Source organism: Muscardinus avellanarius (genome assembly GCF_963383645.1).
Source record: "Muscardinus avellanarius genome assembly, chromosome: 3".
Classification (NCBI taxonomy): Eukaryota; Metazoa; Chordata; class Mammalia; order Rodentia; family Gliridae; genus Muscardinus; species Muscardinus avellanarius.
In genome coordinates, this window is record NC_137788.1 from 107,906,945 (window position 1) to 107,924,368 (window position 17,424).

The 17,424-nt window shown below is 39.7% G+C and overlaps 1 protein-coding gene across 1 annotated transcript in view; it reads right to left on the bottom strand.

Moving 5' to 3' along the window:
• The window catches only part of TBX15 (T-box transcription factor 15), a gene marked incomplete at both ends in the record, with an annotated part of 112,371 nt that overhangs the window by 43,014 nt on the left and 51,933 nt on the right, over nt 1-17,424 (bottom strand). Inside the window, 4 exons of the mRNA XM_080691022.1 lie at nt 2,469-2,636; nt 4,081-4,252; nt 5,825-5,926; nt 10,774-10,987. Coding sequence (XP_080547148.1) covers nt 2,469-2,636; nt 4,081-4,252; nt 5,825-5,926; nt 10,774-10,987 — 656 coding nt within the window. The remainder of the gene's footprint in view (nt 1-2,468; nt 2,637-4,080; nt 4,253-5,824; nt 5,927-10,773; nt 10,988-17,424) is intronic.

The window sequence follows — 17,424 nt, forward strand, 5'->3', positions numbered from 1 at the left end:
ATACCTGGCATCTCCAGGAATCATGAAGCTTGCATCCTATAGGTGGATGAGAGCTGTTACCTAGCAGTAATTTTCATATTGGCCCTGAAGCAGCAGGGAGAAATTTTTCTCTTTTGTGAACTATATTTGCCTACTGCTGTGTTTTTTATTTTCCTTGACATTCTAGGAAAAAAAAAACAATATTTTGAGGAAAGGTTTTTCACTCTGTTTTTAAGGAAAAGGTTACGAGGTCCATGTGAAAGTAAAGAGGATAAAAGACAGTGGTAGGGCCTCAGAATTCCCAGGAATTCATCTGGGGGACACAGTGAAGGAAGGTCAATGGAAGAAATGGAACTGCAGTCCAATGTTACCCACTCTTCCTAAGGATAAGCAGGACCTGCTCCAGAATCAGCAGTGGACCAAGCACTGAGAGACCCGGGTTAGAATCCTATCTGTCTGTGTCACTCTGAGTAAGTTACTGTGTCTTTTGTGAGTTCCATATCTCCTAGAAAATGAGGGCATGGCCCAAAGTCCCTGGTAGCTCTATAAAACTAATTTATCTTCTTTGGTTCTCCTGCATAGTTTTCAATGAGAACTGGGAGCAACTTAATGTCATAAAAGTAAGGCAATAAATACATGGTGTTCAAATAATGAAAAATTCTTAGAATGTTCATGTCTGTAAATGTTTTAATAAATACCCACACTATTCTATACCAGTACATTTTTAGCAACTCCATATTTGAGAAGTGGAAACCTCATGTTTTGCCCCTGCTGAGCCATTGCAAACTCTTTGATTCATTTTTGGCCCTTCCCAGTCTTCTCTTCTGGTAGATCCTGCGTTCCTGATGACTTCCTTCTTGTCTCTCAGGCTGGACACCTGACTCTGCACATGCTCTGCCTCTGCTCTCTGTTGCTACTATGAACAGAATATTTTCTTTTCTTTTTTCTTATTGATACTGGAGGTTGATTCTAGAGGCATTCAATCTCTGAAACACATCCATAGCACTTTTTATTTCTTATTTTGAAACAGTCTTGATAAGTTGTAGAGGACCTTTCTAAGTTGCTGAGATTGACCTCAAACCTGTGATCCTCCTGTCTCAGCCTCTCAAGTACTGAGATTGCAGGAGTGCACCACTATGCCTAGCTGGTTTAAATGATTTTAAGTTGTACTCAAAGTAAACTAAAGCTCTTTTTCTGCCTTTAATCAATGTGATATCCTCAATGAATATCTGAGATTGGGAACACTTTACAGGTAATGAGACTGTCTGATGATCTGATAGTATTAACATCTACTGAACTAAGGAGTTGTCACATATCAAATTCATCTTACTGTAAAAACAATCTAAGGAATATTACCCAGACACACTGTGAAAGATAGAAATATCCTTAGAGAGCCAAAAATGACCTAGCTCACCTCCACTTGTGTAGCATGCGGTAAGTACCTGATATATAATTAGTAAACAAATGTCTTCCTCACTTTTCTTGGCCCACACAACAGAATGTCCAATACAAAAGGTGTCGAGTATAATGGTAGAAGTTCATTTTGCTTCAATCAGGCCTCAAACACAAGTATGTTGCCTCATAAGCAAGATAAGCAAACAAAGAACATCTCTGTGCTTCATAAAAAAAATTTCCTGCAGAAGCCTTAGATAATTTGAAAAAAGATAAAATACAATTTACAAAAACGGGTTTCATATGCAATGTTTAGAGAACTGCATAAAGTGATATCACTTGTAGATGCATCTAGCCACTCTCTTCAGAAAAAGGACAATACTTAGAATGCCCTTGATGATTCCAGATGAGGCCTCCCCAGCCCCTCCACAGCCACACATCCCCTATCATGATATGGGGAGTTCCTATGTGTGAAGCAACATCTAAAAAAATGTAACTTCTTTATTTTTCAGATCAAGAAATACCCGGTCCACGTGTTTGTCATGGAATGATTCTACTGAATTATCATCCTGTATGTATGTGTCTTTTACTCAATTAAAACTCTTCTTAATCAATCCACTAATCGGTCCTTTTTCTCCACTAAGACTAGCACATAGTAACTTCTCGACAAATATTCATAGAATGAACAAAGGTACTGCAGACAAAAACATACACATCTCAGGGTGTGGCTGGTGATCACAAAAAAGTGAAGCTAGTGTGAACATGTAAATGGAAGCGGTGAGTCTTAAACAGTTTGAGAGGCTGAATGACTTTGATGCAGCATGGTGGAGGGATACGCAGAAAACTTCAGATAAGAGGGAAGGCACGAATCTAACTTCAGAACCGCGCAAAGGAATTCCAAAAGATGAGATCATTTGCTGAGACGCAGTAGGGGCCAGGAGCACAGAGACATGAAGATACCTTGGGAGGTTCAGTCCTCTCCATCAAGGATCTTAGCTCTGACCTAAATGTAGACTGTGCCACCTGTCACAGCTCTGAAAAACAAGAATAAACCCTTTCAAAAGTAGATGGGGCAGGTACTAGAGGGCAGCTCTCACCTGCTGGTTCTGATAGGCTGTGACTGTGGTGAACACCGTCTCAGGAAAGTTGAAGGTCTTCACCCCGTCGCCCACCGGAACAGGCTTGGTGGGTGAAAGGTCACTACTGAAGTCCTTACGAATCACGTGAACCCGAGGCTGGTACTTGTGCATGGAGTGCAAGATGATCTGAAACGAGAAGGGAATACGATGCTAGGCTTGGCTAGAACATCTTCTCAAGTTCTCATGGAAATAAATCACAAGATGGAAGCATTATAGGAAGAAGGCAGACTGGAGGTGGGATATAGAGGAAACTAGATATCAGTGTGCTTGCCCCTGGCAGGAAGGACTAAGTCTTTAGACAGACAGCATTATACGGAACCATACCACAAGGTCTTCCTAAGGTGAATGGTAGGTGTAATATATTTGCTATAATTGAAAAAATTAAGAATGAATAGTCTAGTACCAGAGCATAACACTCTGCCAAAAAGCCTCAGGGCCAGTTGAGGTAGCACATCTATAATCCCAGCACTTGGGAGGCTGAGATAGGAGAATCATAAGTTTGACGACAGCTTCAGCAACTTAGCAAAATCTCATTTGAAAATTAAAAAATGTAGAGCTAGGGGTATAGCACAGAAGTCAAATGTTCCTGGGTTCAATTCCCAATTCTGAGTAAATAAGTAAATAAATAAATAAATGTTTCTGCCATGTTACAAGTTATTTCCTCCATACCTTTTCAGGTCTAAGCTGTCTTTACTCATTATTATTTGTACTCTTTTTTTTTTTTTTTTTTGGTGGTACTGGGGTTCCTGGAAACACTTCTACCTCTGGGCTACACTCCCAGACCTATTTTATACTTTTTAAAATTTGGAAACAGGGTCTCTTAAGCCAGCGCGGCTGGCTTCAAACCAGAGTGATCCTCCTGTCTCCGCCTCCCAAGCGCGGGGATTACAAGCGTGCGCCACCACACCCAGCTGTACTCATTATTTAATTTGTGGACATTCTTTTATGTTGTTGAGTGTGAATGGCATCACACTCAGAGAACTGTGATTTTCTTGACAATAATAACCCTGGTTTTAGCTTCTTCAGTCTTTCCACAACACCCAATATTTTTTCTAGCATTGAGCAAAAATTCAGTACATGTATTATTGCCAGAAATAAATTAATTAGATCAGTTGCTCTCATTATACCTACAACATCTTAAAACTCAGTCTTTTCTTATAAATTCAATAATTTCTTAACAAATGAGCACAAACAATCATTCACTCGTTTCCTTTAGTTAGTGGCCTTGTGAGTTATTCTACTGAATGTTGTGATTTCTTTGGCTACTGTTTAATTTGTCTTGTGTTTCTGTCTTGCCTCCCTGACTGGGCTGCAAGTTTCTGAACCCAAAGGACTTTGCCTGATCAACATGAGCTGATGCATAGCAGATGTTTGCTAAATGTTAGATTTGTAATAATGAAACTTAACTAGAGGAAAAAACATAAAAAGATACTTTTATGCGTACTATCTTAAAATGACTAAGTGGCATAAAGATTTTTATTTTCCCTATTTGAAAAAGCTCAGAGTGAGTTAGCCCTAAAGCAAGAAAGGGGAAGAGGGAGGAAGGAGGAGGTGACTTTCTTTAACTCACATGTCCTTGGTCATCCAGTTCATTGTTGGTGAGCTTGAGTTTGTCGAAACTGACCACCTGTCTCATCCAGGTGTCTCCAGAGGCTAGAGAGTCCGGGTGTATGTATACCCTGGGAGGCACAGGGGAATCGGCATTGCCGGCCACCATCCACTTGGAGCTATGATACACATATCTGAGGCAAAGAGAGAGGAGAATTCAGAGACACATGCAGAGAAGGAGAGGGGCCCCGGAAACAAGTAGAGACAGGAAGGAAGAAGGACAAAGAGATGACAAGGATGGAGAAGGAATGGGAATGGCAGAGAGAAAATAAATGAGGAAAAGAGAAAGGCAGATAATGAAGAAATGAAATAGAGATGGAAATGGACAGTGGGGTGGGGGAGGGCGGAGGAGCGTTGTGGCTAATGATCAAAGCTGCAGCTCTCCTGGGGAACACATTCTCATAGTCCTTGTTCTCTTTCCTCCTTCTAGCCATGCACCCCTGTGTGCTCACAGGCATCCTGAACCCACGTGTCTAGCCGAGGAAAAGGTATTTTACTGCAACCTTTCACCTTTCAAATGCAAACCATATAATCCCTTGGCCACTTGTTCAGGATTTTGTTCCTTATTAAAAACATCTTCCATATTGTCCTATAAAGCACAGCCATGTGCAGAGACCCTCCCAGCCTCTTGCCGGTTAACCATTTCCTAACTGAGAATCAGAATTCAAAGATGTTCCCATGAGGATGGAGGCTCTTTGCTTTAGTGCAAACCAAATCTCCCCAGTTAGTGCTTTCTCTGATGAATCTAGTTTTGCAGTTCATCGTCTTCTACATTGTTTTCCCTAAAGCCTCTGGACATGAGAGGCTGGTAGCAAAAAGGTCAGTTTTCCAGACCTACCCAATTTCCTCATGGTACTAAAGAGCATATCTATGGAGCTGTTGCTTTTCTGCTTCTCAGTTCTAAAGGTCTACAGGTGACCTGGACACTGGCAAACAGAGACACTCAGTCCAAATTACAACCCCCAAAGTCATTTAAAACAGAACAGATGCATCTGTCTCCTAGCTCCTACAGTTCAGGCATGCCTCTCTCGAATCCAACTCTCTCCTCTACCACGCCACCTGGCCTTCCCCATCCATCTCTCACCTCAAAATTCATATTTTCAGGGCCAAGTTCTCAGACTTTAGATATTTCAGAGATTAAATAAGCCACAACTTTTTTTCTGGCAAGAATGACAGAATCCATCCAAGAGACATGAAGATTGCATTGGCTTCTAGTGATGTGGAGAGAAAGCTATTTAGCAAACTCACTCATGCCTACATTAAGGGCAATAATTTTACATAGGTAGACAGTCCTCCTGGGGTTGGACCAAATTCTCCACACATCAGATGTATGACTGAAGGGTATGCAGTGGTCCACTACTTCTTCTCCTCTCCAAAATAATTCATCCCAACTCATTTAGAATTTCACAAAGCAAATCATTCATCATGTTAACTTCAATGTTAAGTAACTCAATTTTAGGGTCAAGACTCTTTTAATTTGTGCAGCCCTGGAGACACTATAAAATCCTCTTCTGTATTCAAGTCCTAACTGTGAGAGAGCCCTGATTTCCTCCCTCTAGATACTGTTGCCCGCCCGGTGCTCTGCTCCGTGGGCCACCGACACTCTCTGTCCTTGTTCCCTGTACAGCATGCATTGTCAACATGCTTCACCTGATGATTTAAAGACTGAGATGGAAATGATGCCCACAGTTTCACATCACTCTCACCTGTATCTTTTATTGTCCACAGGCACGATGTCCATGGCTATGTAGTACTGCTGATGCGGATCCAGGCCGGTGATCTTCACTCTCATGGCAGGAAACATCCTCCTGTGAAGGCAAATGAGGGAGTAAGATAAGCAAAGGGAAAGGCTGATCAGGGGTAAAGGCTCAGAGAGTGTCTCCTTAGTAAGTCCTCATCAAAGCCCAACCTTCCCTAATTCTTAAAGTTAGCTGTTTTCTTTTTTTCCACTCTAGAAATAATCACTATAAAATACAATTAGGACTTACATTGCTGAAATGGCATCTTAATTTAAATTTATCTATTTTATAATACATACACTCCAGGGGCTTATAGCTTATATTCTATATTGTTAATGTAACCTCTGTGTGTGTGTGTGTGTGTGTGTGTGTGTGTCTGTGTATCCACACATATATTTCCTATTAGCTATAATCTTCATCAAGATAGACACAATGACTTAACTTCTTTTGATTACTCAAAGGACTTACAACCAGTTATCGTAGGTGAGTATTAAATATTTTTGACTGCATGTTTAATGAGGGAAAAAAATGAAGGTGTTACTAGTCCCCATACAAAGGTCCACCCATATGTTTTTCAATGCATAAAATGGTGGAAATTTTTCTGCAAGTTCTCAGGCTGTGTGTGTGTGTGTGTGTGTGTGAGTGTGTGTGTGTGACAGGACCCTGCAGAATACAGAGCAAATACCAAATGAATTCTAGTAGCCTCAGGGCTATACCTTGTTTCCACCACAATGGCTTGTTAAACTTGCCACAGTAAGTGAGGTCAGGATATGACACTTTACAGCTTCTCTTGTGATTGAGGGGGAGGACAGGGAGCAGCCCCAAAGAGGTATTGAGTTACACCAGGTCTAGAATAAAGTTCATCATCCTTCTTTATCCATAGGGAAGAAGAAAAACATCAAGCTCTTTTGCATCAAGCCAGACATTAAAAAAAAAAAAGTGCTCAGCTCGAAAATGTGGATTGCCCTGGATGTGCCTAGGGTACTTGTACACAAAATGCTGCATTAATCTTAACCATCTGGGGCTCGTTAGTTGAGCTGGGCAGAGCACAGTGCTAATGAGGTCAAGGTCACAGGCTTGATCCGAATACAGCCTAATTGGCTTTGCTCCATTTCACGGCCAAAGACCATACCCTGACCTCAAACAGCCATCTTGCAAATGCATGCTGGCCAATTACAGGAGAGGCCCTCTGTGCAAGTTACACGTTCACTACCTACCCAGGAAAAATGACCCAGAAAGCAAATGTCCTCTGGTGGTAAATCAGGGGCATCATAATCACACTTAAGGAACAAAGGAGAGATCACAGACCTTCCATAGGGATGATGGCTAAGTCTTAAATAGTTGCAAAATAACTATTCCTTCCTTCCCACTTTATTTATTTCTAGAAGCTTCTATTGGTTTATCATTTTAGATGTACTTTCTCTACCCTTTCCCTACCCTCGCACATTTAATTAGGAAGCCTTATATTTTAGACTTATGGTGAGCTAATGAAATGTGATGTTTGGCTACTCATAATAACTAAATCTAATATCCACTATAGACTAGTCACTTTTTATCCACAGTAATTCTTTCCAAACCTGGTGAAACTTGGTCTAATACATTTAAGTGCAGATCCATAATTCCTTTCACAGTGACAATATTTATACTTGCCACATATTATAAAAGATTAGAGGGCATCTTTCCAAGAATGGGGTACAGAAATGGGGCTCCTCTCAGCCACCAACAAAGGCTAAATGACATTGAAAGAAGTGGATTTTTCATCCCAATTACTTCAATAAAATGGGTGTGATGTTTTAAAGAGTAAAACTTGTTTTGTCTGAGACAATCAGATGACCTTGCATGGAGAAGCGACCCACATCTTCCCAGTACCCAAGTCCCAAAATAAATGAGCTGTGTGACTTTGGATAAGTCATTGTAACCTGTCACCTCCCTGACAGGCACTAGTTGTCTCTAAGGTGCCTCCCTGCTTTAAAATTCTACGACTATGTTCAAAACTCTGCAAGCACTGCCCTTTCTTTTTATCGGTATTTTAGTACAGAATATCAAGTGAAGTCACAACACTCTGGAGGAAAATTAATCTTTCATATTTCCCAGAATGAATTGTGCTTGATTTAAATGTTATGGCTAAGTGGAGGTCAGTTCCTTTGTCTTCCCAACCCATTAATCCACGCAAGCATCTCTGTCCATGGTGCTGATTACACAGATTGTGGTATATTCAAAAAGAGAGGGCTCTGCCGACTGTAGGAGTTCTGTATCAATGAGATGAGAGTTTGGGGCGTGTGAAGAAGTAGGAAGTAACAAAGCTTTTATTAAGGTAAAAATGACAGAAAATCACACATAATTGACATAGCTAAGAAAAATGAAAATTGGAATTAAAATTGAATTGAGGAGAAAGAAATAGACAAAAATTATAATATTTTGCCTTTCCAAACTCACTTTCCAAAACTAAAACTTTGAAATTTAATGATAAAAACATCATTTGTTTGTTTGTTTTTATTTTTGTTTTTTGGTACCAGGGACAGAACCCAGGTGCATTCTACCTTCTAGCTATACCCTCGGCCCTATTTTTTATTCTTTTTATTTATTTATTTATTTATTTATTTATTTATTTACTTACTTATTATTTTGCATTACTGGGACTAGAACCCAGGGGCATTCTACCTCTGAGCTAAACCCCTGGTCCTATTTTTTAGTCTTTTTTTATTTTTTGAAACACGTTCTCACTGAGTTGTAAAGAGCCTCGCTAAGTAGCTGATGCTGTCCATGAACCGCAATCCTCCAGTCTCCACCTCCTGAATTCTGGGATTATAAGCATACACCACCACACCCGGATTTTATTCTTTATTTTGAAACAAGATCTCACTGAGTTGCAAAGGGTCTCCCTCAGTAGCTGAGGCTGTCCGTGATCCATGATCCTCCTGTCTCAACCTCCCAAATGTTGGGATTATAAGCGTGCACCATCACAACTGGCTCCAAATTTAGTTTTAACTAAATCATTTTCATTTTAAACCCAAGGGACAAGGACCACAGTTGTTGTTTTAATAGTGTAGAGCTCTCAGTAGTTAAGACTATGATTTTAGAGCCACACTTATTAGAATTCTGGAGCTGTCACTTACTGCCCTAAGTTAATTAACCTGTCTCAGTCCTGGCTTTCTTTTCCATACATGGGATGGTCATGTTCCCTGTTTGGGGATTTCTGTAAAGTTTAAACATTGAATGTCTAGCACAAAACAGAATTCTAACTATTGAGAACTGAGAGATGCCAATGAAGGAGTAGTTCAATAAAAGTGCATATTTCAAGAGAAACTTCATTTTTTAAAAAAATCTTCCTAGACACGTTTATTGGGCATTTGAATTTCTTTTTTCGTGAAGTGTCTATTTAGTTCACTTGCCCATTTTTTGATTGGATGATTTTTTTTTTTAGTGTTGAGTTTCTTGAGTTCTAAGTTCTAGATATTAGTCCTCTATTGGAGGGGTAGGTGACAAAAATCTTCTCCCATTCTGTTGGCTCTCGATTGAGGTTCTTGACAGTATCCTTTGCTGAACAGAAGCTCTTCAAATGCTCAACATCACTGGCAATCAGAGAGATGCAAATCAAAACTACCCTAAGTTTCACCTAACTCCAACTAGAAGGCAATCATTCAAAATACGAACAATAAAAAATGCTGGTGAGGATGTGGAGAAGAGGGTACTCTAAAACATTGTTGGTGGGATTGTAAATTAGTGCAACCCCTTTGGAAAACAGTATGGAGAATCTTCAGAAGAATGGGAACAAATCTACCATTTGATCCAGCAATACCACTTCTGGGTATCTACCCAAAAGAAAGGAAATCAAACTACCAAACTAATGCATGTGTACCTATGTTCATAGCTGCACAATTCACCATAGCCAAACTGTGGAACCAACCAAGATGTCCATCAACCAATGAATGGATTACAAAACTGTGGGATATGTACACAATGGAATTTTACTCAGCCATAAAAAAATACAACTGCAGTATTTTCAGGGAAATGGATGAATCTTGAGGACATTATACTAAGTGAGATTAGTCAGTCACAAAAAGTAAGGAATTGGATGCTTTCCCTAATATGTGAAAGCTAGGGTGAATGGGGTCATAGGAGGAACTCCAGGTGAAAAAGGAGATCCTATAGAGGAGCAAATAAGGCAACCTAACTATGGGGATGGGAGGTGGGGAGAGGGAAATGTTTTAAAGCGCATGATGTACTTATTCATATCGAAGTCAACCACTAAACCAAGCATGGGAGGGAGGGGTGGGAAGGAAGTGGGGTGGGGACTGGGTGGGGGCTGGCTGGGTGATGTGTTAATTTATGCCTACACAAGTTTTTTACCCCATTATGATATACAAATACAATGCACCAGTAAAATATTAAATAATAAAAAAACTTCCTAGATAAATGGTTTTGCAAGAAATTCCACAGATCACATTTAAGTCTTATAATAATTTCAAGCCAGCAATAAAACTCTATGGGCCTATAATCGAAAGATACACCAAACCTAATCCTTATGAAAGAACCTGTTTTAAATGCCTTAGAAGTTACAAGACATTGCAGGGGAGCAAACTTCTTACAAATGTTGGGTGGGATTGTCAGCGCTGGCCTTGGCCATCTGTCTTTTGGCCATGAAGGTGTCAGGAGCCTCCAGAATAGGCTGAAATATATTGTAGGTGGACAATATTTGTGAGGGTAGCAGCAATTAGGCTTAGGTGCTTGGGGGAAAAAAGACAGACTCACAGTCAACACAGCAGGACCTCATTCCCGAGGTTTCCAAATGCAGAAGAGTGAACATAACATGTTTGGCTTCATGGATACATCTATAGATAAGTGAGGACCATGCAGGACACCTCTCCTGCAGCGGCTTTGGCTCTTGCCACCCATCCAGGGCACCTCCTCCTTACCTCCCTGCCTTGGTGATGATCATTTCAGTCCCGATGTCATGGAACCTCTTCCAGAGGTCAGCGCACTGCAGCTCCACCTGGATCTCTTCCATGGAGGACACGGTGGCAGGCACAGGGCCTGCAGCTCCCGGGGCCAGGTCAGCGTGCGTGCTGAAGGAGCAGGAGGTGCGCTCGGTGAGCACCTCAGAGTCTGACCCTGTGCTCTGCTCCGAATCTGCAAAATAAACAAGCAGGCTTTAGGTGAGACGCTGCCCAGCTGCCTCCACCCCTGGCCCTACAAACTGGGGGCTGGCGGATGGTGGGGAGTAGGGAGAGCCTGAACAAAAGGGGACTTGAAGCTGGGAAGCTCCAGAGCCCAGCACTCAAGATATTTTATTTTATTTTATTTTATTATGGTTTGTTTTTGTGTTTTACGACCTTCTTTCGGGTTTCAGGTTTCCAACGTGACGTCTGGCTTTTTAGTAAGCTTGAGCAACAGCTGAAGAAAATGGGTCTACAACAGGCAACACAGAGTACTAATGTCACCACACTGAAGCAAATGAGGCCAACCTGGGGTGACAACGTCAAGGCCAAACTAAAGGAAAATAACTACAGACGATATCGCTAAGTCCAGGCAACTCGGTGTCAATTGGTGGAGAAAAGACGCAATGCTGACCTCGTGTTCTTCCACCCACAGCCCTCGGTCACTGCTGCCGCAGTCAGGTATTTTAAACACAGCAGTCTTCCTCCGCTCACATATGCCCTGCTCATCAGAAGTAATGAAAAGTTGTTTGGGATCTTAAGAAACACTTTGTCACATATTTGACCAAATGGTTGTTCCTAAGAGTCTAATCAGGCCATTTTTTATGGGGGCGGTGGGGGCCTCTATTGTGAGACAAGAATATAAGCATATGGAAAAAGTTACTCCAGAAGGCGGCTGAGACAAAGGGAATAAATGAGTTCAGGAGACACCTTGATTGGTTTCTGACGTATGGGGGGGGGGGGTGATCCAAACAGGAAGGTGGGACTCAGAGCAAGCAAATAAAAAGCGGGCATGCTGGGCCAGATGGTCCCTTCCCGTGTCTTCTGTACTCAAGAGGAGAATTGGGGCCAGGGACACAGAGGCAGAAAGATGGAGAAGGCTGGAATCAGATTTACCAAAGAAGCTTCTGGAATTTTAAAAACTTACTTTTAGAAGCCTGATGTCAAGAATTATAAAGCCTGAGATTTTTCCAAATTCATATTTATATAATGATATAATATATTCATAATAATCTAATGTAATAAAATACTGCTAATATAATACTGAGACCTAATATAATATTCTAATTATTGTAGAATATTATATAGTAATTATATAATATTATATAGTTGTATTATATAATAAAATATAATTATATTAATCATAATCTAATATAATACTGTTGGGTCAAATAATACTTCAAACCAAGCCAAAGGAACAGTTTTTCTAACAAACCCTTAACATGAAGGATTCTGAGTAGTCTCCCTATAAATAAATATTTATTTATAAAGGTTAGAAAAACTAGTAAAACTCTGATAAATCTTTCTTTCTTTCTTTCTTTTTTTCTTTCTTCCTGTACTGGGGATTGAACCCAGAGGCATATATCCTGAATCCTTTTTATTTTAAAGCAGTGCCTTGCTAAGTTTCTGAGAGTCTTTCTGAGTTGCTGATGACGGCCTCAAACCTTTGATCCTTCTGTCTCAGTTTCTCAAGTACTGAGATTACAGGCATGCACCTTTTAATTGACATGTAATAATTATACAAATTTGTGAGACATAGTGTTGATAATTATATATTTGCATACAATATGTAATGGTCAAATTAAATTAATTAGCATTTATGTCTCCTTAAACATGTATCATTTCTGTGTACTACATTCTTTTTTTAAAAAAGCTATTTTAGCTGATACATGAAGACATAAAAATTGTATATATTAATGGGATAACATGCTATTCCAGTGTAATGTTTAAATCAGGTTAAAACTATCATTTATCATTACAGTTATCATTTCTTTATGAAAAAAAACTTTCAAAATTCTTTAAACTTTTTTAAATGTCCAGTACATTATGGTTCTCTATAGTCAGCCAATCTGCAACAGCACCCCAGAACTTCTCTACCTTAGTCCCACCAATCACCTTTCCCCATCTCTTCTTGCCCCTTCCCCCCAGTCTCTGGTAATCACCTCTGGAAGTTGAGTTCTATTCTTGACTTGTATAGGTTCAATAGTTTTAGTTTCCACATGAGTGAGAGCTCATGCAAATACTTATACTTTTTCAGTTACATCCATGTCATCAAACATAACAGACAGGATTTCATTCCTTTTATGGCTGAATAGTACTCCATTGTATCTACGTACCACATTTTCATTAGTTGATGGATACCAGTTGTTCCCATTTCTTAACTATTTTAAATGAACATGGGATCTTTCTTCTACATACTGTTCTCTTTTCCTTTGGATATACACCCAGTAGCACGACTGTCAGATCATAGGATAATTTTGTTTTTAATTTACTTATTTTCCATAACGGCTGTACTAATTTACATCCCCACTAACAGTGTTCAAGAATTCTCTCTTCTGCACATCTCTACCTACGCTAATCTTTTGTCTTTTTGATAACTGAGGTAAGGTAATAAGTCACTGTGGTTTTCATTTAAACTTTCTTGATGACTAGTGACAGCATTTTTTCATAAACCTGCTGGCTATTGGGACATCTGCTTTTAAGAAGTGTCTACTTAAGTCTTTGACAAATGGCTGTTCAATTTTTTCAAGGGTCAGAACATCTTGGACCTCCATCCCCAACACTACTAAGATAGAAGAAGCTCAGGGCAAAATACTAGACCATCTTGCTGCCATTCTCAGCGATCTGCTTGGTGTTGCTAGACTTGTGAACAACACATCCCATGGTTCCTCCATTTTTCTTTCTTTCTTTCTAGCCCTGACTTGTTTCTCTCATAACCCTAAGCAACCTCTTGGGTAAGAGCCTCCCAAGCTTTGTTAGCGTTCACAGGGAACCAAGAGTCACATCTGTCTATCCTCCCCAATTCCCCCTCCATTTCTGGGCATATAGTCAGGTTACTTCAGAACTGATCCAAACTTTTAAATAAAGGAGGAGTTTCTAACTAAAAACTTTAGTTCACCGATAATCACTACTCCAGTCACTATCTTCATTAAAAAAAAAAAAAACTAAAGTTTTATAACTAGGTTCTACACGTTTAGACATGTAATTTTATGCCTTAGAACTAAACAGGAGCTTTTCTGGGTCTCCTTCAAACACAGGAAAGTACAACTACTTATCTAAGAACTACTGTTGAGACTAGTCTCCATTCCTCCCTGACTCTGCAGGCCTTACTGTGGCAGAGCTTTTGCATTATCTCCCACTCAACCAAATACAGTAATACAGATGCCAAAAGACATGGATTTCCAAATCCCTTTTAGCTTCTGTAATATCCCAAGAAATCCTAACTTAACATGAATTTTTCAAAAGCTTCTCAAAATAAAAATTTTTTAAAAAATAGCCTTAACCCATCTTTGAGAGCAAACAAAAAGGGCCTGTTTCTCCATCACGCACTGGAACGTACTGAACTGAACACTTTTAAGAGTTTCTTCCATCTCTGAGGACTTGAAGAATGTTAGAATTGTCTCCAATGCAAATGATACCCCATGGAAACCTCGATTAGAAGCATCTAATTGAAAACTTGGCAAGACAGGTTAAGTGGGGAAAAGAACTGGAGATCCATATGGGCATTGTCAGAGGAATTAAAGAAATAAGTGGATATTCTCTAAGGTTTTACAGTTTCGAGCAAACCAACCAATAAGCATCTAGGAGCATGTGGCCCTCGAGGAAGTACCAGGCAGATAATTAGAAACAGAACCCCAGACCCTGAGAAGTTTCCCAGTTAGCATTGATTAATTATGTGTTTGTTGACTGCTTACTATGTGCCCAGCACTGTGCCAGGTTATGAGAAATACCAAGTGTACAAAGAGACCCTTCTTTAAGGTATTTACATTAGAGAAGACTTGGATGCATTCATAATTAGTGACCGATACAAATAACTACTACACAGCTTTCTACACATCTATTTATATGTCTCATAGAAATCTAGGAGGGATCTGAGAGGGCTGGAACAGTCCTGGGGAACCTGTGGTTAGTAAGAGAAAAAAATATACAAGTGTACGAAGGTACAGGTAGTATTTACCCATAAAGAGAATTTTCAGACACAGATATTTGTGTCCCGAAATACTCTGACTCCTAGAATCTCATTCTCTCATAAAACAGAGCCCAGTGATGTCTACCACAGACGTGTGCAGTCACGTGAAAGCACCATGCCATGTTCCATTCTTTGTTTCCTAGATATCATAATTTGGAATTAAAACTAATGTCATATTAGGTACGATTTTTAAAAGCATCTAGAGAAGTTAAGACCACCTGTGAGGTAAGCTACCCTTAAGAAAGTAAACTCAGAGTCAAAATCAATAGCCTTGGTAAAAACAAAAGTTTAATCCTTTGTGGAAATACATGTCTAAATCATAATCATATAAAATGCTGAGGCTAAGCAGATCAATAATTTTAGCTACTAATCAGAATGTATGAGCAGGTTGTCTAAGTGATAAATATAAGAAACATAGCATCGGTTGTTTTAATCAAGTCCTAGTCTCCATTTGAAAACATAATTGGTCCCTTACAGGTTGGAAACCACATCAGTGTCTTAGAGCGCTTTTACTTTTGGTAATTTGTGACTTCCCTTCCTCAGAAAATCATCATTTGGAATTTATGGAAATGACTCAGAAAGATTTTTTGGCTATTAGATGCCTCTTATAAATAGTATTTCAACAAGTTAAGTGTCAGTAATTGAGGAACATATAAATGAAACGTTTCACTTAACCAAGGACGTTAAAGAGAAGCTTGGGAAGCCTGTGTTGAGCCAGTCACATTTTGTAATTTCCTACTTCAAACCAACACATCTATTTCTATCCCTGGAGGAAAAAAAATCCTTTAAAAAGAGGTTCTAGAGCTGGGCGCATGCTTGTAATTCCAGCATTTGGGAGATTTGGGAGGCTGACACAGAAGGATCTGGGTTTGTGGACAACCTCAAATACTTAGTGAGGTCCTTTGCAATTCAGTGAGACCCTGTTTAAAAATAAAGGATAAAAAAATAGGGCTGGGGATGTAGCTCAGAGGCTCAGAGGTAGAATGTCCCTGGGTTCCATTCCTAGTACCACAAAAAAAATTCTAGCCATTAGTTCACAGTACCACTTACTTTCTATCTCTAACCTATATCACCTGGATAAAGTGAACACGACAACATGAAATTCCTGTGGTTAGTTGAGTTTATTCAAAAATGGTAGCCATAAGCCCATTAGCTGAGCATGGTGGCGCACACTTGTAATCCCAGTACTTGGGAGGCTGAGACAGGAGGATCCCAGGTTCCAGTCAGCCTCAACTACTTAGTGAGGCCCTCTGCAACTTAGTGAGACCCTGTTTCAAAATAAAGAATAAAAAATAGGACTGGGAGTGTATCACAGAGGTAGAATGCCCCTGGGTTCCATTTCCAGTACCGCAAAAAAAAAATAAATAAATAAAGAATGGTAGCCACTAATCAAGTAGTTTTTTCATTTACCATATATATAATATATCCTCCTAACTGATGATGTAGAAAGAATATATTTTATATCTATTTTGTAAATAAAGAACTTGAAATCAAGAGAGATTAAAACCCAGCATAGTACTACATAGGTCTTCTGCCTCCTAATTAAATGATCACAACTCCCTAAGATCATACTGGGCTCAAGCTTGGCTCAGGTTGCCAGGAATTCTGTAATACTCTAGACACTTCGAACCATTCCCACAACTGAAATGGTTTAAACACATTTGATGTTGACCGTGTCACATAACTATTCTGGTCCCCAGTCTCCTTAATCTTCATTAGCACAGCCCATGCACATTTAATTAGAGGTGCTGTAAAGTTCCTTTTAACTCTAATGTTTAATGGGTGGCTTAGGAGTGCAGTTTAGAGACCACCAAGCCTAGCAGCAAGCCAACCACAAAAAGTCTATTTGGTTGCCATAAATAGAAAATGCCAAAAATTGTGTATGTTTTGATTTTAATGATCACTTATTATCAAAATTAGGCATTATTAAAACATTTTACAATCAGCCAAGTGATTTGTCTCTGTGCTCAATCAATAATTTTTAAGACTCATTCATTACACAATGAACAAAGCACTTTTATCCATATGGCTCTGCTACTCACCGGCAAGGAGACCCTTGTGGGCCTCTTGGGTTCACTGGCCTTCAGTGTCCTCATCTCTATTCTTAGGGACTGAGAATCTAAGATGTAATCCTGCTTTAAAAATCATACTTGTGCTGGATATGGTGGCACACACCTGTAAACCTAGTATTTGGAAGGCTGAGACAGAAGGATCACAGGTTCAAGGCCAACCTGAGCAACTTAGTGAGACCCTCACCAACTCACTGAGACACTGTTTTGAAGTTAAAAAAAATGGTAATAATAATATGAGATTCAGGGAATAGCTCAGAGGTATAATATCCCTGGGTTTAATCTCCTGTACCACAAAAACATATTATGTCTTTATAATAAAAAATCTAATAATAGCCAGGTGTGGTGGTGCATGCTTGTAATCCCAGTGCT